This window comes from Phalacrocorax aristotelis, chromosome 8 (genome assembly GCF_949628215.1).
Source record: "Phalacrocorax aristotelis chromosome 8, bGulAri2.1, whole genome shotgun sequence".
In the NCBI taxonomy this organism is placed as follows: domain Eukaryota; kingdom Metazoa; phylum Chordata; class Aves; order Suliformes; family Phalacrocoracidae; genus Phalacrocorax; species Phalacrocorax aristotelis.
Window position 1 is genome coordinate 31,017,848 of NC_134283.1, and position 22,773 is coordinate 31,040,620.

The 22,773-nt window shown below is 39.8% G+C and overlaps 1 protein-coding gene across 5 annotated transcripts in view; it reads left to right on the forward strand.

Annotated features, from left to right (window-relative positions):
- RANBP17 (RAN binding protein 17) overlaps positions 1-22,773 on the forward strand; it is a 163,038-nt gene that overhangs the window by 128,302 nt on the left and 11,963 nt on the right. For 3 of the 5 annotated variants that reach the window (XM_075102208.1, XM_075102209.1, XM_075102210.1), the window contains 3 exons: positions 2,247-2,461; positions 3,630-3,768; positions 9,511-9,677. In XM_075102208.1, the coding sequence (XP_074958309.1) occupies positions 2,247-2,461; positions 3,630-3,768; positions 9,511-9,677 (521 nt within the window). Of the gene's footprint in view, positions 1-2,246; positions 2,462-3,629; positions 3,769-9,510; positions 9,678-14,684; positions 18,953-22,773 lie in introns of those variants that run through there. The other 2 variants (XM_075102211.1, XM_075102212.1) reach the window with 2 other exon arrangements.

Genomic DNA, 22,773 nt, shown 5'->3' on the forward strand with positions numbered 1-22,773 from the left:
TTTGCCCTAAGAATTGTACATTGCTTACATAGCAGCTTTCAAAAATAGTGTGCGCCTGCCCACTTTATCTCACAGACGGAATTTGGTATTTCATTTTATTTTCTTCACAGAATTTGACATTCACTGATCCTCAGTAACTAGACTAGGTCTTGTCAAAAAGATTAATGCTAATTAAGTTGAACTGGTTGGGATATCTTAAATGGGGCACTGTAGGAAGCTGAAATGAGTTTATCTTTAATTTTACGTAAATGTAATTTCTCAGTAATGTAAAGTATTACAAGAAATGAATACTCAAGTATACTAGAAGACATTCTTTTTTTGCTATGTTTTACTTGTCAAAGCGGAGCTTTTGGATGCCGGTCACTTTTAGTATAACAGAGATTTAACATCATTTGGAATTAATTTCTATGCACTAACAATCACTGGAATTGTACCCTCTTCCCCAGTTACACTGTGTTCATGACTACAGCATTTGGGGTAGTAGAGGTGCTGATATGACCATTTCAATATAGAAAACATTTTGTATTTTAATTCATAATTTTTTTAATTAAGAGGGCTGATTTTGATTGTAAACGACCATCTTTCCTAGCTTAATATTTGACTCTCCTCCATAATTCTAGTGAAGCCATTTGGCTTCTTACAGACCCCAGCCACTTCTCCTAGCAATCCCTGATAATACTCCCAGTCTTTTTTTGTTAATCTACTTTTCCTTTACAACCTGATGGATAAATTGCCTTGTACTTGCTAGAAGTGGTGAACATCATCAATGTTTTAAACAGGAACTTATGTCTTTCCCTCTGCATCAAATGATACCAAATGGGTGATACTTTGGTGTGTTAGGTGTTTAGAAACAAGGTTTCCCCCCTCATTTTTCTAATTATATGATGTAAGTTATTCATTGCCAGTAATTAATAACATTAAGAGAAAGAATTAAAATAAGGCAGGGATATGATTTGCAGGTGGAAATTTGAATAGGTACAAAGGAGACCTGTATAGAGACAGGCCCAGGTTAATATTAGGCCTCAGTATGTCTTAAATAATGCTACACAATCTATGAGATCTGTGTTATCTCAGGCAAGTTTTTAGGGGCATTTTAAAATTGCCTATTATAAAAGCAAAACTGAGTTGTCATAACTACCTCTCCTAACTGGCAATGTTTGGAAATGTGAATAGTTAATGTCCTGTTCACTCGTTGCTCCTTGATCCAAGTTGTCAACATAGCCATGACAACTAGGTTAGACACTGAAAGCAAACAAGCTGAGCATCTGATCTGTAGACTATGGTGCTTTTGTCTGTAGGAATGCTTTTAAAAATGTACAGTTTTGTGTTATTTTCCTCTAGTTGAAATTACCAAGAATGATGAGTAGTTACAGGGTGAAGGCATGGCACTTGGTTTTTGTGCAGGCCGAGCTTGCCAAGGTCAACATCAGATGGGTTCAGCCGAGTAGGGCTACTTCATGGTAGAACTGAAGTACCTGATCTTTGCTGTGTTCATTCTACTGTTTTAGCTCACTTTCATTAATTACTTCAGGTTAAAAAAAATTTGTCATGAAGACAAGCTAACTCTGGGGTGCTGTGAAGATGAGCGTTAAATTATTACAAGATACTTACAAAACTTGGTAATGGGGCCTTGTGAATAATTGGATTTGTACAGAGGATTGCAGCGGGATCTACTGTGCTGCTGCACAGTGGATCCAAAGTCACTATTGCCTGTTAATAGCAACAACAAATATTTACTGTTAGCTGTAATTTTTACATTATAAATATGGGTTTTAATTAAAAAGTCATTCCCATCTGTGACCGGTAAAATAGAGGCTTTTGTAATGGACATATTTGTTTGCTGCAGGATATATTTAGTGTGTATGTATATCAGCAACCATCCCAAGAGACTGTCAGGGTAATGGATCAAAACCAGGCTTTGCTGCCGCATGAGAAACTATAAAACCACGTGTTGCAACTCTGTTCAGATTGAGGAATTCATGCTGATAGACCCAATCATGATCTGGCTGTTCATCAATGACAGGAATTCCATAGCTTATATTTTAAATTTTGCGTAATAATTCCTTGGTGGCTTTTAAGATCTAGTCATGCTTACTTAACAGATCTTTTACATCAAATGCAGAAATAATTTTTCTTCCAAAAAGTAATGAAAATAAAGACAATAAGTTTAGATAGTGCCATCAAAATATTTTAGATTTGCAGCTGCTTATGTAAGTTTCTTTCTTTCTTTCTTTTTATGAAAACAGGTAATCAGATCCTCTCTCTTGGGACTTTGTCAAAAGATCAGGTTTATCCGTTGAAACTCAAGGGCATTTCCATCTGTTACTCTGCACTCAAATCTGCCTTATGTGGAAATTATGTCAGCTTTGGCGTCTTCAAGTTGTACGGGGACAACCACTTTGACAATGTACTTCAGGCCTTTGTCAAAATGCTGCTTTCAGTATCCCACAGTGACTTGCTAGTAAGCAATTACTCATCTTGGGAGTCTTTATGTGAAATATGAAATAACACCACCACAGGCTTTGTGTTGTTATAATGAGACAGAGGGAACTAGAAGAGCTCAAATGCAGTTTTCAGTTCAATTACTTGAATTTATTTATACAGTAACATTTAAAATATATGTATGATGGGCCTGCCTTGCGAAACAGGAGCTTTTCCAGAATTTTCACTAGGCTTGTCATAAGAGAAATGCAAAATTTTGTTCTTTTCTGTACTTGCAAATCCATTTAGTTTGCCTGCATGCACTGTAAAACATTCTTACATATTCAGCCACTCTGCAATTAGTTTCAATCTGTAAATTGTCACTGTGTATTCCCCACAAAATTTAAAACTTTAAAATTAAAGTACACCACGTTCCCAGTTCTCTGTGGGAAGACAACAGATCTTGCGCAAAATTTGAACTGTGACGTTTTCTTCATGACACTTTAGTTCAGAACTATCATTTTCTTGTAGGAAGGGACAAATTTGGGATAGTTAAAAGGTTAATACCCAGATTTATGCTTGCCATATAAAGTAAGTCCTTGGAACTGAAAAGTTGCTCTCAAGTAAAATCTGTGTATTGGTTGTATAGTAAAGTGTGCATATTTGGCATACTCCTAGCCATCCAACAATAAAGTCCCTAAATTAGAGTCCTTACAAGTAAGGTGCTGGTTGGGCCAATGGATTCAAGCAAGTGCCTTTGCCTGCACATCCTGTTACAGGATCTCACTTAAGCACAAAAAAAGGCGATCTCTGAGATGATTTGGGGATATCTGCGGTCAATCTTAATAACATTTCCTGCAGAAGGTAAGATACAGGACGTAATCCTGTCAAACTGACACCCTGGACAGAATGCAATACTGCTTTTACTAGACTGATAGCTGTGTTGATTGTCAAAGCATGATAGCGTTATTGTATTATACTGAGCTCATTTTAAACTAATTGCGAGTTTATATCCTATGGTAAATTTGAAAAGTTGAAATCTACTGAAGACAAGAAAATATGTTCTCTCTCTCAATATTCTGATTTAATGGCTAAATTAGAATTTATCACATCTTAAAAAATATAAGACCATTTCTCTATTATGGTAATGTTAATATTAGTCAATGGTAATATCTGTTTTTTCTATGAATGTGTACTCTTTTTTTCAGCAATATCGAAAACTAAGCCAGTCTTATTACCCACTTTTGGAGTGTCTGACCCAAGATCATATGAGTTTCATTACCAGTCTAGAACCTCATGTCCTAATCTATATTCTTACCTCAATATCTGAAGGACTTACTGCAGTAGGTAAGAATTACTTACACTCAGCTAAAAAAAGAATTCAAATATTTAGTTATCTAGGATTTTCAAACAAGCACATTCATTTGTATCTTAAAAAATTAATATCAAGTGACAATGGAAGATGCCGGCTTTTGAACGTTTTAAGAATGTGACTACTTCAGTTAATGGAGCTAAGTTCTTTTAAATATCTAACCTGTAGTTTTTTACAGATGGTATTTTTAAATTGTCCTTTCTTACAAGCCAGAATTGCTAAAATTATTAATGTGCCTGTACTAGGATTGTAGTCAAAATTCATGCATTTGTTATTCGGAAGTAATATGTATTAATATGTGTACAGGAATCTGTGGGGTTTTGTTTTCATTTGATCAGCATAGCTGTTGTATGAATAATGCTTGTTATGCACAGCTGTGGTATGATTTGAGAAATTTAAAGGTATCTTTATCCATTGAAAAAATAAACTAGTTATTTAGTACTTCCTGAATATACTTTAGAGGCAAATCAGTGCAATAGAAGCATACTTGGAGTAACGATAAAAATACAGCAGTCTGCATGTTATTTCATTCTCTTGCAGAGTTCAATTTATGCTTTTTAACCAGATGACTGTCCAGACATTTGGGGTTGGGGGGTGGGGGGGTGGGGGGTGGTAGCCTAAAGTAATTTGGAAAGTGAAGGAGGAGACTGAGCATCTGGGGGAAGAAAAGATAAATCGTGCAGTTAAATTCTGATCACCTAGGAGTGCCTTGCATTTGTATAGTTTTTGACTGAGAAGCTGTTCAAAACCTTACAGCAGTATTTATTGATTAGGGTGGTTATTAAGGAAAAAAATAGCAACCTGTAACATTAGTGTGTATAGATGTTACTCTATAATAGCTGGTGTTTCTCATTACCGCCAAGTGTCAGTCAAGCCCCATAGGAATGCATGAATGCACCGAGACTCACAAAGCATTTGCTATGTTAAACACATTCAGCAATTTTTGCTGCAAGAGGGAAACCACTCTTAGAGAGAAAATGGGTATTGAATAGCTAAGCAACAGTAGTAAAGTAGTATTCAGGTCATTTTATTATATAATGCTGAAATCCATCTTCTGCCAGATATTTTGAGTGCTTTGTCAGCTGCAATGATGGTACAGCAGTTTCCACCTATAGGCTGGTTCTGCTGGGCATCTGCCTGTTGATTGTTTGCAAATGGATATATCGTACCGAACATTAGCTTGACTAACAGCTACCAGTTTAGCAAGCCCTGTTCCTGGTCTCTGTTACCACTCCACATTACATCTCTCCCATTTTACATACTGGATATATTCATTCTGATAATTCACTAGCATACCAAGTTTACTTAAACCATTCTTTGAAACCCATTTTGAGTTCGTGTAAAAGAGTAGAAAATGTAAAAGGTATTTAAGCTTCAGCTTTCATGTGTTATGTTTACTTCTCCTCCTCAAAAAAGCATTAATCTCTCACTTGAGGTGAGGAGGAGGAGTAAGAAAAGTATGTATTTCCAATTTTAGCTTTAAACTTTTGCAGTTTGGGTATCTAGGAGCTTAATCATGAAGAATTATTAATTTTCAGTAACATGGATGTTCTGCCAGAAAACTTTTATTTGGTGGAATGCCTGATATTCTTCAGCCAGTTTATAGCTCTTAATGTGTTTATTTTTAATCATCTCAATGGTTAGTTACCTGTCACTGCATTTTTGTAAGAGTCATTCTTCTAAATGTTTTATCCCTTTTGAAATTTTGGTATTTGGGGCATTACCAATTGTCGGACAGTGAAATACAGATTTATTTCTTATGTGTTACTTGGTCTCATACATCCTTCTGCCCTTGGAAAATGGGTAAGTAGATCCAAGCATTGCCTTTTTCGCTGAATTATATCAGTGCCACAAGAACATCTCAGAATAGTAGGGCTCAGGGCTATAAGCCATCTGAGGGGGAATTGTGTTTTAAACTGATTAGAACATACAAGTCATTTTCAGAAATGTTTATAAAAATGAAATAGCTGTCTTTTTTATTTTAAAAATTAAATACCAGGAGATCACTTCTCTTTCACAAGGAAAAAAGTATCTGACTTTTTTCTCTATTCTCTTTACGTAGAAACCTTTGAGACTCTCATTGTTGCCAGCTGTAGGATAAACATTCTCCAAATCCTTATTTCTGAGGAGTGTTCATTCTGTTGCTGAGTAAATACCTTGCTTGATTCCATGCTTTATAAACACTGTGAAAGAATATGTGTTCCTTCTGAAGCACCTAGCTGTAAATCAGCTATAATGGAAGCCCTCATCTAAGCTTTTATTGCGAGGATAAACACTCCAATAGTTCTCTTCTAAAATGTTTACCTGGCTTTTTCACAGCTGACTCAGTGGATCAGAGCCTTTTAATGTAGTCTGCCTGGCATGTTGTCACTAATCTCTGCAAAGCTTTTCTAATTCTTGTATGATTAATAGTATAGTATGCTATTCATTGAGGAAAAAGTAAAACATTTTTTCTGTCTTGCTGCCTAATTTAGATGTTAAATTGCTAAATCCATTTACTTTCCAGGTTTAGTCTCAAAGGCAAATAATGCCAGTATTGAACTGTAAGGAATTGACGGACAAGGAAAATACCACTTAACTCCCTCTCCTTGCCTTTATGTGAAAAACAAAACAAAATCTTTTAATTTGCAGAGATATTCAGCAACATCATTAAACTGTTAAAAAATAATTCCCCTTCAGCATGCTGTTGTCATATTGTTGAGACCAAAAGGCATCCTCAAGTTTTTGTGGGGGGGTTTCTTGGCTTTTTAAAAAACAGTATAACCCATTCGAACATACATACTCAACTTCCAGTTACTTGAGCTAATGGCTGACTGGAATTGCCTACATAAGGCAAAAACACACAGATAATAAAAAAGTGTGTGTAAAGTTAGTCCCCAGAACATGAAATGAATGAATACTGGCAAAGAAGAAACCAAAAGAGCTAGTTGAATGTGATGGTGACTGGTGCCACAGTCGTCATCCTTGTCCCCTGCCCACCACCAGCCCCGACCTCGCCATCAAGTAAGTCCAGAGAGCTCAGTTTTGTTTCACAATACTACTGAGCTGTTACTGGATCCGTGCTGACACACATGGAGCTGGTTTTGGCATTTCCTATAACCACAGCTTGCTTTGTGATGCAAATGATTAGTTCACAAGTGATAAAGCTGAGTTGACCAGAAGTGAGAAACATGGTTTGACTGCATTTTTCCTGATTATCCCAAGTTTTTATCTCAGTTTGTTTTATAATTCTATCTTTATTCTATCATCTCCACCCATTTCTTCTGTCCATAGCCCAGAATTAGTAGCTCCTTGTTGCTCTTGTTTGTTCTGTTTATTTGGTTGGCTGGCTTGTCTCGCTAAGATTTAGTAAGAACACTTTTCTGCTCCAGCACAAGGTTCCACATGCCCAGAAGAGTCATTCAAGGGATTTTGCTTGACGCTCCCTGTCTGTTATATCTGTGCAATCAAAAGGAAAAATGAGCATAGGGAAGCATATTTGATATATAGTTATGGGCAAATTTAAGTAGCTCTTAACACTCATATCAGATTCTCATGAGCAAATGATAGCATAGACCTGTCTGCTGTCCTGCTAAAATCACTTACTGTCGAATGTAAAATATCTACTTGTACAGTATCAGCATGTTTAGAACTACTGCTGTTTTGTAAACTGATGATAGTGATTTACTTTGTATTATTCAATTTAAAAAGAAATAGAGTTAAGCACTGGTTTAGAAATACAGCAGAGCCCTCCTATGAAATATGTATTTTCAAATCTCTCACTTGTTGTTATTGATGGTGATTCAATTCCACCATGAATTGCATTTCTAGTTTATATGCAGGACTGTTTTGGTTGAGAACACGATGAGTGCCAGACTGTGCAGTCTCTACTTTGGCAAGACTCATAACTTTGAACTCAGCTTTGTTCCAGCAATGTCTCTTAACGTCCTGCCCTGTTGAATTCAGTCCTAGGAAGCTCACTGGTCCAGTGGAGACGGGGTTAAGAAGCTCCAGCTCATTTCTGTGAGCTGTTAGCTCGCTCTCAACTCCTGCTGCTAAGTCAGGTGGTTGCTTTGGAAGATCAGTTCTTAGGAGACCACTTGTATCTTCTTTGCCTATAAATGTTTCTTCAGTGTTTGCTTCAAAACACTCAATACAATTAGTTTTTAGATGGTGAAGGGTTAATAGTGTCAGCACAGATTTTAAGGAGTTAAACAGACACAGATCAAAATACTTCCATGTCTAGAGGGACGTTTTTCAATGAACACTGCAAGGCTGGCAGGCCTCCAAATTAGCATAGTTTAAAGAATTCAAGGTACATTTAATTGTATCCTTCAATCCCTTTTCCCTCAGAATGAGCATTTTAACAGTTTAATTCCTTTTGCAATCCCCACACATCCCTTACTCCAGTGGCCCATCTAAAATAAATACTGTGAACTATAAAAGACCTAGACAAGTTCTAGCTGAAGTCAGTGGCAATGGGATGGAGTCCTAAATGCTCCACTCATTCAGATCTCATGTTTGAAAGTGCAGAGAATATCAGTTAGGGCTAAACTTTGCACCCAGCAGCTTAAACCACTGCATGTATACAGGGAGCTTCAGTTGGTGTTGGTATCGCGAGAACCAGCAGTTGTTTAAACATGTGGCCAGGATTACAGAACCAGATTTGGGAAGCAGCGCAGTTTTAAATGTCTAAGTCACAGTCTTGAGGCCAAGGAGTATCTCAGGTGTCAGACCAGGAGACAGCAGCTGGGCAGGGGGAAGGGTGCACCTGCATCACTGTTTTCAAGAGGAAGATGAGAGGAGTGTGCATGAGAACCAAGGACCAGTTCACTGTTGTCCTCATGCTGATGCACAGAAGTGAACAGAATCCTCTTCCACAGCAGCGGCACAGCAGGCAACACCTAACAACAAAATAACTTATATAAATCAGACAGACATGTTTACTCTGCAAATAGGCTTAAGCTTTTAATCTCCCTTACTTATAGAAACAGTAAGTAAAGCTATGAAGTGGCTTTTGCTGCTGCTTTGCTTTTTTTTTCAACAATATCCTCCTCTGCTGTCATGACTCTCAGTTTTGGAGACATTTGTGGAATATTTGGTCGCAACTGCTGTCGTGTTGTCACCAGCCATATTTAATGTACTTTAACCTAATTGAATTATTAGTAGTTAAGCAAAAGGACTAAGTGGCTGTTCTGTAATCGCCCTTTTACTACCTTTAATGGCCCTTGTTCATTGTTTGCCACATGCCATTGATTGTAAGCTATTCGGGGCAGAGGAACATGAAATACTACTTGAGAAAAACGTGGACAACAGCTCTAGTGATTTAACCTTGACTTTTCAGTAAGCAGATGAAAACAGAATTTTCGTTTCCGGAAATCTGGAGTGTTCTGTATGTGAAACTGAATACCAGTAAAATGTCAGCCCTCATGCTGCACTTTCCAGTACGCAGAGGGGCAGACACATTCACACGGTTGTGAATGAAGTTCACTGGAGTTCATAGGGTCTTTAGTACATGGAGCTATCCAGTTATTCAAAGCATAGTTTAATACTGCTGCTTGTTAATAAAAGCAGTCTTCAAAGCCAATCAACTCATGAATCAAAAATAGACTTGTCAATGTATCGATTAGCCTAATGTCAAAGAGATTATTAAAGCTGAACTCTCAAGTACTATAAAATGTCATTATTAATTATTCTTTCATGGAAACAATTTCAAAACTGCTTCATTTTTTACACAGATACAATTGTCTCCTCCAGCTGTTGCGCTAGTTTAGACTACATTGTCACCTACCTCTTCAAGCACCTCTCTAAAGAACGCAAGAAGACTCTAAGATGTAGAGAGATTTCACAGGATGGACAGAGATTGCTTCATTTCATGCAGCAGAACCCAGAAGTTCTACAGCAGGTGAATTAGCAGTCTTTTCTATGGGCTATTATTAAATTTCTGAATTTTCCTTATTTTTTTGTGGTACTGAACACCAGGGTAGGATTGGCTATTTAGTAACAGAACAAACCTCCGTACACTGGTATGCAGCCCTGAGTAGCTTCAGCCATGTTCTCAGGACAACCAAAGACTGAAGATGTTTTTGTCATACTGAAAAGCGTAGAAACTACTTGGCTGAACAGTATCTTAAAACTTGATGTTTCATTTTTGCTTATAAAGAGGTGCGTGAGATCGTCAATATATTTCTATAGACAAGTGGGAAGGAAAGCTCTCCAAGGAATTTTAGGAGGAAGAAAAAGAAATTGTGGCATTGAACCACACATTTTTGTAATTAAATGTGTAAATTGAATGGCTGTATGCTATAGAGTTTGAATATTTTATTTTGCAGTAGGTGAATCGGTGGGATTTTTTTTCTGTTAACGGTAAATACAATAGAAATTAAATCTCATGCTTCTGAAAAGTGGCTGCTGTACTGCTTAGAGGGAGATTTCCCAGCTTCATCAGGTTTGGTCCAGCCCAAGTACATTACGGGGAGATGAGGATGTTCATAGCTACAGAATCACAGAAAGGCAGGGATTGGAAGGGGCCTCTGGAGATCATTCCATCCAACCCCCCTGCTTGAGCAGGCACACCTAGAGCAAGGGGCACAGGACCACGTCCAGGTGCATTTTGAATATTTCCAGAGAAGGAGACTCCACAACCTCAAAGTAAAGAAGTGTTTCCTCACATTCAGGTGGAACTTCCTGTGTTCCAGTTTCTGCCTGCATGTCTCCACATTTACTCCATGCCACATTCCCTTAAAATCTCTTTAGACTATTTTAAAAATTCATATTTACATGAATCTCTGGATTCCTAATGCAGTTGCAAATATGCCGTTTCAGGAGACGTGTTTCATAGGTCTGAGGGCTTTAACAAAAACAGAAGTTATTAACAAAATGCAAATGACTCATATGGTCGTCTTTGTGTTTCCCTAATAGGTACGCTGTCATTTGGAAAACGCTTGGCATACAGTCACCGCAGTTATTGTTGTCATTTTTTTACTGTTCTAATTGAAGGTGAAAAGTAACTAATGGTAGCTAATATGTTCCTGGCAGTATATAGCATATTGTGAGAATATTAATGATGTTTATTATTGACATCATTATCAGAATATGATGATTCCCTTGTCATATTACATGTTCTTATGTTTTACTTGCCTAATAGGGCTTTCATGGAAACTAGCAATGAAGTCAGTCAGCATTTGGGTATGTCAGATTGCTCAGTGTTGTACCGTGCACACAGTGATTTGAACGTAAAGGACAAAACAGTAACCGGGGCTCTGGACTTTCTTGCATTTGTGGCAATCTTGATGTAATACTTCGTGTTAATGTGCAGTAATCTTTCACTTCACAGCATATGACTAGGCGGTGATCTGTCTTTATTAACTTCAGATTCTGCAGAATACGTTATATTTATTTTGAATGCAGGCTTTCACATACTCCTTTAAATATTAATGGCTGGTCTCTAGTAGTCAGCATAAATATGATTTGCATTAGCACTAGTCATATCATACTGAGTGCCTCTGATGTCAACTATTCAGTGTACTAATATCTGACATCATCTCCCGAGGTCACTGACAACTTTGACCTTTATTCTCATGCACAGTTTCTGTAGTCTCAGAAGCTCTTTTGAATTGATTTGAAATTTTGACTCTTCCCTTTATGAGGCAGTAAAATTGATAATTATTCAGATGGGAACTGAGCACTGAGTGAAAAATCAATTCCACCCGCTCTCTGCTGCGTATAAAATTACTTCTGAGTCTTCTGGACTGAACGGATGGCCAAGGTAAAAGCAGCAGGCAGAAATAGTAGAGAGGATTAGCTGGACGAAACTAATAGCCTAAAGGGATGGCTTTTGAGATGAGGGAGTGGGCCGGTTGGGGGTTATTATCAGCAATGATGGGACTCATTGATCATATGTTTACATCAGGTTTCCATTGGGTTATAAATCAGCCCTGAATAGAAACGGAACCCAAGGCCTCGCATTTTACCAGGGGGACGGTGTATTAGATTATTCTCACTTTCACACTCAGATGAAAAGTGAGACATTGATTATTCATCGGCTGGCCATTAAACACTGGTTTTATAGATGATTTGACTATCATGGAAGCTAATGAACAAGGTTGCTGCTTCATAACCAGCGGTTTCAGTTTTCAAGACATCTGTGTCGGTTAAGTAATGCATAACCCTATTAAAAGGAATGGGTTACAAATTGCTTAACAGTGCTGAAAAACTAGACCCTAATGACTAATTGTGCTTTGAGTTTAGAGAGGTTTGTCAGCTCTTTAAACTAAACTGATGCAATGATAACTGCAATTATTTACTAGTTAGAACATTTCTTCCAAGTTGGATCTCTGGAAGTAGTCGGATAATTAAAATTTCCAGCAGACTTGAGGAATAGCCCGCCTCAGGTCGTACCGTTCGCCGCGGAGCTGCACAACGGCTCGCGTTGCCCTTCTCTCTCTCCTCTAGACGCGGAATCTCTCTGGTCTCTCCTGCCGCGAGGTGGGGGGGTGCGGACCCCCCTGCAGGACGGTGCCCAGCCCGCCGGGACGGGGGTGGCAGCACCCTCGGCCGGGAGCCGGGAGCCGCGCCCGCCGCTTCCCGCCCTCCCGGGCCCGAGGCGGGGACAGCCGCCGCCGCGGCAGCCGGGCGGCTCCGCCCGCCGGCGGCGGGGCAGGGAGGCCGGGGCCGAGGGGCCGCCGGGCCGGAGGCGAGGAGGCAGCGCCGCCGGAGCGCGGCGGGCGGGTAGGTGCTGCGGCGGCGGGGCCGGGGGAGAGGAGCGGGTCGAGACGGGACGGGACCGCCGCCCCCTGCCGTCGGGAGGGCTCCGGGGGCCGGCGGGGAGCCGCGCTGCCGCGCCCCGCCACCGGCCGCCCTCCGTCCCGGCCGCGGCGGCACCGAGCAGGGTGGCAAGCGGGAGCGGCGCCCGGGTCCCTCCTGCCGGGGCCGTCCGCGGTGCGGTGTGGAGCCGCCGGCTCCCTGCTCGCCCGCCGGGAGAGCGCGCCCCGCTGCCCCGTGCGCGGGGTGCTCTGGGACTTCTCGACAGCCAGCAACAGCGTTATCTCATGGCTTTTCTCTTGGTAAGCTTACGCAATTCAGTCAGTAAGAGTGTATCCACGACTGGGGCTTTCATCTTCTCCAGCCTCTAGAGTAGCAGAGTTGTATAGTTAAACCCTATTGATTCTTACTTTGTTTGCTTACATATGTCCCATAGCAGTTCTGGTTTTTTAATAGGTAGGTGTGACGGTACAAAGCCAGGAGCAATAGAAAACACAGAGAGGAAACAGCTTTCTGATGTTTAGGAGCAACTTACAACATCCTTTTGAAGTGTAACAGTTGCTGTTGGCTTTGGCCCTTCTTTTTGCCCAGAGTGAGCTGCTTAATCTGCAAACAAATGCTTTTCATGATGGGTGTCTTACACTAAACTGAATTAACATATGTAAAGTAATTTGAGATATATGGATGGAAAACGGTATTAAGTATATTACATTCGACTATTGCTGTTACATTATGTTGTGTTATAGGTACTTTAATAAATAATTTTAAAAGGCTCCTACTTTTCTATGCTCCTATTCCAGGATTGTCAGGTGAGGCCAATGTTGGCCCCACTTCATAAATTACAGTGTAATTTTTAAGATGCTACCTTTATCTTCTGTGAATGCTTATCGTGCTGAATTGTACACATTAGGCCATTAGTTCAATTTTGCTATGGTAAGGTACTATTCATGTTAGTTCTTTCCAAAAATCAATCACTTCTGTAGCATCTTTCACCCGCAGTTCTGACAAATGTTCCTAAGAGCCACACACAATAGGTAAAGAACTTTGTTTGCGTAGGCATCATTGAAATAATTCTTTGCTGGATGTAGAAGGGGATAAACGGTTGGTTGAATAGAAAGAGGATTTCCATGACATTGCAGTGTTCACTTCCTTTCTGGGGCCTTCCTTGGAGAGGTGTCTTAGGTGTAGGGGTAACGAATGAGGGAGGGAATTGCATGGTGACTACATTCGGTGCATCGTTTTCAGGAGGATCATGTGGATAAGAATAAGGAGGGGGTTTTTGTAAGTTTGAATGTTGTACCAATGTTTGGATTAGATCTGTGCAGTGCACGCGCCAAGATGCAGCGTGCAGCCAAATCAGTCTCTGGCTCGCTGGTGTAGGAGCAGCGGTGAGTGCTGTTTGGCCTGCCCAGAGGTGGAGCGGCACAGCGTGCCTCCGTGGCACGGCCAGCCAGGAACCAGAAGGCACATGCCTCCTGGCCAGCGGTCGGGCCGGCTGGCTGCTGGCAGGTACGCTCTGCTTCTCAGCCCCGGTGGGCCCACAGCAGGGGACTGTTCAAGTGAACAGTTGTTTTAGGGTTGGGTGGCCATAGAACAAGGCTGTGCCTGCACTGAGCCCTTCTGAGGGTTCAGCATTTATGGGGCAACGGATGGGGAGCGCTGCAGTAAGGGAAAATTGGCAGGGATGTGGGAAGAGCTGGTGTTTATTGCTGTAGGGGAATGCGGTGGTGTATGTGGGCTGGAGAGGGATCTCTAGGAAAAAAAGGAGTGTTGCACTAAGTGGATGGAAAGGTATGTGGATGAACAAAGAACTTTGAGGGCGTGGATAATGGTGAGTGTGGTAGTGCTGAAAAAGGGAGCAAGGATAGGGTGGGCAGTACTGTGGTAATAGGAGGATGCGTGGCTTAACAGTGACAGGTGAAAACCTCAGCAGGCTGCTCACTGGAGCTGAGCGCTTATGACTTAGAACTTCAAGTGACGAAGGTGCACTAAGTGAAGCAGCACTGCATGGCAACTGTAAAACAGAAAGTAAAGATGCCAGCTGCAATGAAAAATCAAGTGAAATTACTAAAATAAAAATGTATTATAAACTGCTACTTTACTTTTTTCCCTTTTATGTAGTAAAATCAGTGATGTTTTTGTTTTTCAGATAAACCTCAGTGCCATATACAGCTAGTGTGGAGTTATGCACAGTAATTGAAGTAAACAAAAACACGGAGAGGAAGTATGTTTATAAAGCATGCTTCATGGCCCCTGCAGAAGCACTTGCATATAAGCACGTCACAAAAAAGAATATGAATTGTACTGACAGAGGTCAGCTGTGCAAGACATTGAGTACCTGAGCACCTTGAACCACATATGTGAGCATATGCTTAATTTTAAGAGCAGATCAAACCCAGAGGTGCGATTGCTCCTATGCTTAAAATTAAATGTGTTTTAAAGGCTCAGCTGAATCAGACCAGAGTGCTCAGCTTTTGCCGGCTTGAGCCTTGAAAGATGTGATACAGCAGTGAGAGGGATTTTCATTGGGACATCTGTTTTCAGCCTCTTAGCACAATTTAAAAATGTTATCCAATACTATCATAACTTTCTTTATTAATTGAAAGGGATGGAAATATACCAGCTGTAGCCCAAGCCAGCAGAGACTTGGGTGGCTAAGCAACAGAAAAGGCACCATATTGAGTGAGCCAAAATTCAGTCTCAAAGTCATTTATTTCAACCAGTGACAATACATTTAGACTCTAGTGTTTCGATTTGATTGATGGTTTAATATCATATATAATTTTTTTAATGAAGGGAACCCATTTAAATACGTTAACATTTGCACTAGTAGTCTCCCATGTACATAACTGCGTTTAATCATTACTCTGATTGTTTTTGTGGTTGTGTAATTTGTATCAGCAAAATAACTATGTCAAAGCCATCTTATCTTAATGAAAAATATGGTTACTTCTATATGTACTTCTTACTGCACCAGGTATAAAGGCAGCAGCAGCCTCAAGTCTCAAGTATATTGCTAAATGTATAGCTATCACTACGTGAGTGCTGTCAATTAAGAAATCAAAAAAATTAATGAGCTGAGTGTCTTCTCTAATTCTGCTTTGTTTAAAGCCTTGTTGTGATTCGTTGTCATGTGAATCAAGTAATTTAATTTCAAGACTTTTAATGTTAAAATACATCATCATTAGTGATGTATCTGAAGATTTCACGCTCTTAATAATGGTGCTCAATCAAACTGGGAATCTCCTCTTAATCATCCAAGCTGTGCTGTAGTTTACACAAACAGTTTTGGGGATGGAGAGAAGTTTAGTTCCATGAAGTAACAAGTATTGTACAGAATTCATGTATGGAAACAAAAAGCAGCGATTCGGCTTGCAGCACAAACTGCTAGAGGTGTCAGTGTTGGATGTGCGCCCTCAGGCTAGGCAGCTGGTGTATGTATGCTTTTGTTTATCAGTTACTGGTTTATGTAGCCTTTAGGCCAGCACATGAAACAATCGTTCCTACAGGGTCAGCTGCTGGTCAGAAGCAAAGTAAGAAAAGACTTTGCCTTAAAACGCGTCAGCCATAATTTTCGTGCAGCTGGCACCTGCTACTGGTGCACAGCGGGAGGGTTAGAGGTCAAAGAGGCAGTTGTTCTAAACTCAGTGATGGCTTAAAGGGACTTGTAGATTAATCTGCTTTATTAACTTCTGTATATTAGATAACTATTGCAGTGAATGACAGTCCGTCTTTCTGAATAAGTCCCTTCACCTCTTTCTCTTTTAAATTGGCTTTTGAGTAATGAATATTAAATAGAATACATTTCAGGGTAATTAAATGAAAACATTAGGATGATGTTGTTTTACAATCATATCTATAAGTTTCTTGTATATTTATCTTGCATTATTACTGTTCATTGCTTTTTGCTAGCAGAACAAAAAGCATAAATGTTTCAATTAAAGAAGAACTGGCTGTATTTCTCAATAACCTCGTGTCTTCCCTGCTGCATAAATATTTTCAAAAAGCATATGAGTTTAAAGAGAAGTATAAAAATGTTTTATTCCTTGTTTACTCGGTGCAATGTAATACTTTACATTACTTGGAAACGTTTTTGATATCTGCTGGCCATGGTTGTTTTATATAAAGCACTAAAAGGTGCTGGTTTGGGGAAGGGCAAAAAATATTGTCATTCCATAGAATCTAACTAGCGATATGAATAGCACCAATAATTTTGTAAAGTTCACATTATAATTCAAAATCCAGTTAGAAGTGATGCTTGCAGTCTGGAAAGAAAGCAATATCTTTACAAAATGGATAGGGAAAGGTAACAATCCATTCCATGATCTGCTACTGGCAGATTTGCCATGTGAGTAATGAAACCCTCTCTCAGTGAACAAACACCCTCCTCTTCCCCCATTTTAAAAAAAATCAAATCTAAAATTCTGGAATAGCAGTGGCTTACAAGGATGCTTAATTGCTGTTGGATATGACAGCAGTGGCCCATCAAAGGTTATAGCAGATGAGATGATGCTTATGTAGAGATCCAGTGCTTGATGAGGCAATTGCTGCAGCATTCTGACCTAGTCAGTGTTCATTTTGAGCACGTGGAAAGGTATTTGTCAGGTGAAGAGGGCTGTTTAATTGCCAAAAACTTTCTAATGACTGGCATGCATTAAACACATGTCCCACTTAATCTTGAAAGATTTTCGATTTTCAGGGCTCTGGAATGGAACCTCAAAATCCACAATTTTCCTAGGCTAATAAAGTGCTGTCATTTTTGTTTGTTTGTGATCCTGAGATATATTTGTGTGCTCAGGGTGTCCTCTGAAATCATGAGATCCAGAAACTTAGTTTGTTGGCATTTTTTCCCTGGCGTTTATTGTTGGGTTTTTTTACTGAAAATTGAGGTTCTTGTATATTTACATGTCTCCAGGAAGCTGCACAGTTCAAAAATAAAATAAAACACATTTTTTAAAAATCCCAATATCACAACAGATTGATGAGATTTGGGAAAACTGTTAGTTTATGTCAGCTTATTTTAGCATAGTTTAGGTTAGCTTAGTTTAACTTCAGCAAATCCTCCCAGTGCTTTGATGGGCATGTCAGAGATGAGACAGTGTAGCTATTGAAAGAGCACTACAAACAAAGGACTACTACACAACATGAGGTTTGGCTTTTCAGTATAACTCTGTTTCTGAATTCATGATTCATTTCCCTTTAAAAAAAAAAAGAAATAAAAAAAATTAAAAATGAAGTGTGTGCAACCATTCTTTAAAATCTTTTTAGCGTGACAAGTAAAGTAATCTTCCATTGATACTTAAAAGTCCATCTGCAGAAATTCAGGCAGAATGTTAGAGAGACGCAATATCTATTGAAATGTTGAGTGTCAAACTGCCAGGGTAATGTATTTAGTATGAAATATAATATTCAGTGCATTTTGTTTTGATGACTGCATGAAATAGCCTTGTGCTCTTATCCTTTGTTGTTGTTGTGAAAGATGATATTCACTAAGAAGTGTTGGTGACTATTCAGGACACAGTAGCAATATGCTTATTACCATCTTTATCATCTGTCTTTTATGTTTATTTGCAATAGCTGTGGTTACAGTTCAGTTCATCACGATAACAAAAATACTTTTAATTGTTCTACGGAAGAGATTAGAATCAATTTATGAACAGTTTGAAAACAGAAGAGGAATGAGATCTGTTAGGCAATCAGTAATTAATACTTGGATTAGCCTTTTTTATGTTCTATGCTAGTACGCTGCTCTGCTCCAGTAGAGCAGAGTAGGTCACTTTGCTTTATGGATGATCCTTGAATAGCGGTTAGAGCCAAGCTTCTGGGTTTCTTCTGCTCTGATTTCCTTCAAGGTGTGGCTTAAAGGCCCAGCCTGCCTCCCTGTTCCTGATGATTATCTCCATTATCAGTGCTAAACTAAGGTAAACGTGGGGAAAATAATTACCCTGGCTCCAATTTTCTCCATACTACTGGTTACTGTTGCTGTGTGGGGGATGCCTCTGGGTCTGCTGCTGGCAGACATCCATGCGGTTTGAGCCTACGCTGAAGCTGCCTGCAAATCCCAGCTGCCTTGTGGCAAGCAACATCAGGGCTGTTGTGAAAGAGATCTACAAATCTCTTAGTGTTGCTGCAAGGCCAGGTGGATTATGTGATAGATGCTAGGCTGCACTTGACTTGCAGGTGAGTGCAAGCTTGAGCCCAGCTTAAGGACTTGCTCCTTGGCGTGTGGGGTTTGCATCCCTGAGGGTTGCACTGAGTACACTTCCGCTCAGCGTCAGCATGAGTCTAGTTCAGATTCAGGGATAAACACATGCTCAGTTTGAGATACCTTGAAGTTCCTTGGAAAAATGATTTAGAGCTCATCTCATGCTCAGCCTTTCCCTCCTTATGCAGCTTGTTACATTTTTTGAACATTTCTGTAGATTACGTTTGAGATTTGCTTCAGATTGGTTTTAGACTAAATGATTTTATTTTTCCAGTAATAGCATTTTCTGACCTCATCTTCCCTTCTCATGTGACTGACATTTTGGAAGGCCTTCCTGTAATCGAGATTTCAGAAAACTAATGATCCAGCAGGTAAAGATCCCAATTCCTATGCTGAAATCCTGGTGCAACATTGAAAATCCCCAGCTCTTGGTACAAGGGAAGGCACCGGTGAATTTCCCAGGAGCTGGAGATAGGAGTGATAGCTCACCTTGAAGGAATTTAAGGTTGATGCACACTCTTAATTCCTAGTGTCAGTTAAGGGGAAGACTGAAAGAGTTAGACATAGGACCGTTTACATTCCTGAAGATAGACTTGCTGGAAGGCTTTGGTGTAGGTGAAACTGCTGTTCTCCCCTCCCAAGATGATTAAATAATCTGTAACTCATCATTTGGTCAGAAATGCTGGTAGTAGACACTGACTTCATCCTGTGTCACCTCTCAGATAAGAGTGCTGGCTGTGCAAGAAAGAGGCTCTCACCATGCGGACTGGAAAAAATGCTTAAGGATCTTCTTCTGAGATGAGACTAACTGGGTTTACAAAGACCTGAACCTAGCTGCCTCTTCATATACTGCTAAAAGCAGAAGGGAATGTGTATTAATTTTTTATGAGGTTTTTAAAGAGCTCAGCCTTCTCCTACACTAGAGCAACCTGAAGTTTGTGTTACAAATTATGACAAGTTGTATGTTCCAGAAGTCCCAGTTAATCATGGTTCTGTCACGCTGTAATGCTGTATAGTCATGGCCACTTGTTTAGAAATGGTGGAATCTTAAATAAACAGCTTCAGTTAATTTAAAATTATACTCTAGGATCTGTAACTGAAAATCTCTGAATGCTACCAGCTAAAAAAGGCAGATTAAGGGTTGATGTCACAATCTTAAATTATTCCAGCCTGAGGTTGGAATAATTTGCTGTCTATCAGGGACCACAGATGGATAGGCAAAAAAAGCTGTGCAGATTACATGAGTTTGTAAACATCTGTCAGCTACACCAGATATCCAAATACAAAATCTAGCACTTCAGGCAGCATATGAGTATGTGACATTCAACAGAGGGTTTACATGAAATTCAGCACAGACAGAAGCAAGTCAGCACACCCTGGAAGGTAATAATTAATGAAATGTATCCCCTCCTCCCTGCAGAAAGAGCAGGTATTTCATTCATCAGGCATCTTCAGTGTTGCTGCAGTTAACTCTTCCGCTTCCAGTATTTAATGTAGCCAACCCTTAGACTAGGCAAATATGCTCCATCCCATGAGATGTACAGCTTTACTATAGGTGAGTCTGTACCAGCCAGCTGGCATCTATTCTCCACCCCTGATGGATGCCAACTCACCCAGGAGCACGGTCTCCCTTAGGATAGATGGACCCAGTTTTGATAGGCGAGACTGGACCGAGTATCATAGCCCTTCACATAAAAAATTCAGATGCAACGATAATTTGAAAATAATGTGTTCTGTCATGTTAGAATATGCCCTCAAATTAGAGAGAAAAGATTAAAATTGCTGTTTGAAAATGTGCTAGTGTAGGGCAAAATCTTTCGCTGTGAACAGCTCGTGTGCGGGAGGTAGCTGCTGCCCATGTTCCAGCTGTGTCGCAGTTACTCCCTAGCATAACACCAACAGCTGCTTTGTGATCCTCTCGACTGCTTGAAAGGCGGTTCACTACTGGCTAAAGGTAGGAAATTATGAATGTAAGCCTTAGTTTTGAGAAGTCCACTTTGCACTACTGGTCTATATGATTGTGCTGTTAACATACAACATTTGTTTTAACAGTGAAAAAATAGAAGACTGCAGTGAATCTGATGTAGTAAATTTAATGGGCACATTGCAGGTGCTTGTCGTTAGCATTAAGCTATCATCTTAAATGTATGCTTTTGAGTATGTGCTCGTCTTTCTCTTTCAGCTACAAAGTCAGGTTTGCCATAAGTTAGTACAGTCTTATTTTATGCTTATTTCTGCTGGCTCATGATTTGGACCTACTTCAAGTTGAGTCTCCCATATTCAGCCCTTTGGCCAGTTCTAAAGACATATCCACGAAAAAGCCAACCTCCACACTCTCTGTAACTGTTACTTTTTCATAGCTGCAGCCATCCTGTTACCATCCCTTCTGAACACTGGGAGAAAAGACTCTCCCAGCAGGATGTAACATACAACCAGTGGGAATACCCTGTGAAAGATGCACTTAAATCATGTCAGTCCGTCAGCTGCAGGCATACACTAGTACGTGGTATGCAGTGTGTCACCCAGATGCCTTGGTCTGACATCAGGATTGGTTTTTTTCAGCCATTTATACCTTATTTTTTTCATAAAAGGAAACAAAAAGGCCAGACAGACCCAGTTGAACTATTCCAAATCGACATACAAGATTGGGTCCCTCACAATTTATTACCTCTTTATAATTCCTGCAGCTTCTTTAAACTTCAGCTGTTGAATCATGAAATTTTAGTTAATGCTTATTTACATATATATATTGGAAGTATGTATAAATAGGGTGAAATGCTATATTCTGTGAACAGAAATCTGGAGGAATCTAGGCTATATAGGCTGAAAGAAAAGCTTGGTCTGAGGGTAACTTAGAAGGCTCAGAGCAGAAAGGCTGTTGAAAATAGCTCTGTGGTTGCACTAGCCTGGTTTCACAGACCGCCTGTGCCTTCTGTCTGATGTCCTCTTCTCTCTCTCCTGCCCTCCCTTCTTCCACAACTCCTCCCCTCTTCCAATGCCCGTAATGAGGATTAGCAACAGGATGGGAGAGAGTTGAGAGGGTGTCCAGAAGGAAAGCTGCTGTAATGTCACTCAGCCCATTATTCAGTGCCAGAGGTCAAGGCTGCCCATGTCAGCCACAGCACCAGCCTTCCACGCTTCTACTGCTCTGGAACAACTTGATTAAAATTCTGTGTTGGTCTAATGTAAGTTCATAATGCCAGGGGGACAAGAGGTGTGATTCTTGAACTCTTATATATTGCAAATCTCAACTGATTTGCTGTTTCTGGCAGTTAAATATTTTTTTTTAGTTCAGGAATAATGGGCTGGTTCTCACTTGCACAAGAAAGGCTTTAGTTTTCTTATTTAATTTGAAAATTTTAGCTTTTAACATGGAAAATATCAGTCTGAAAGTTAGGGTTTCTAGTAAAATAAATATTTTAAAACAACAGATTAAAATTTAAGTTATTTAATAATCTTGGAGCGTTTAAATCTTCCTAATATTATTAGTAAATGATGATCCATTTATTGATATAGGAAGAATTGATGATGAAACAACTGAGAACTCCAAAGGACATTTAAATTAGTAATCACAGCTCCTAAATTAAGAGCAGACTGTCTGAAGCTAGAGCTATAAAAACCCACCAAGTTTCATAAGCTAAACAATGAAAATCTGAGTCTTTTTCAGATCTCAATGAGAAAAACAAGTGTTCTGACCAGCCAAGTGTTTGGTTAAAAGTTGTGTATGTTCCGAGACCATTCTAAATCTTTTGTAAAGGAATACATACTGCTGTCACCTGTGTTAACGCTCTTTATGTTAAAATGTGATTAGCTGCAGCAAAATAAAACATTCATCCCAACATATGGGAGAGAGAAATTATTTATGGGACCTGCAATGATATAAGTGCTCTCTATTGATAACATAGAACAAGGGAAAAAAAAAAAGCCTTTTTAACGGAAAGGCAGCTTCTTTTCCAGCTTCCTTTAGAAACAGTTTTCATAGTGAGGGTTATCTTGACCAACATTTTCTTCCCCCACCCAAGAAAGAAAGAGG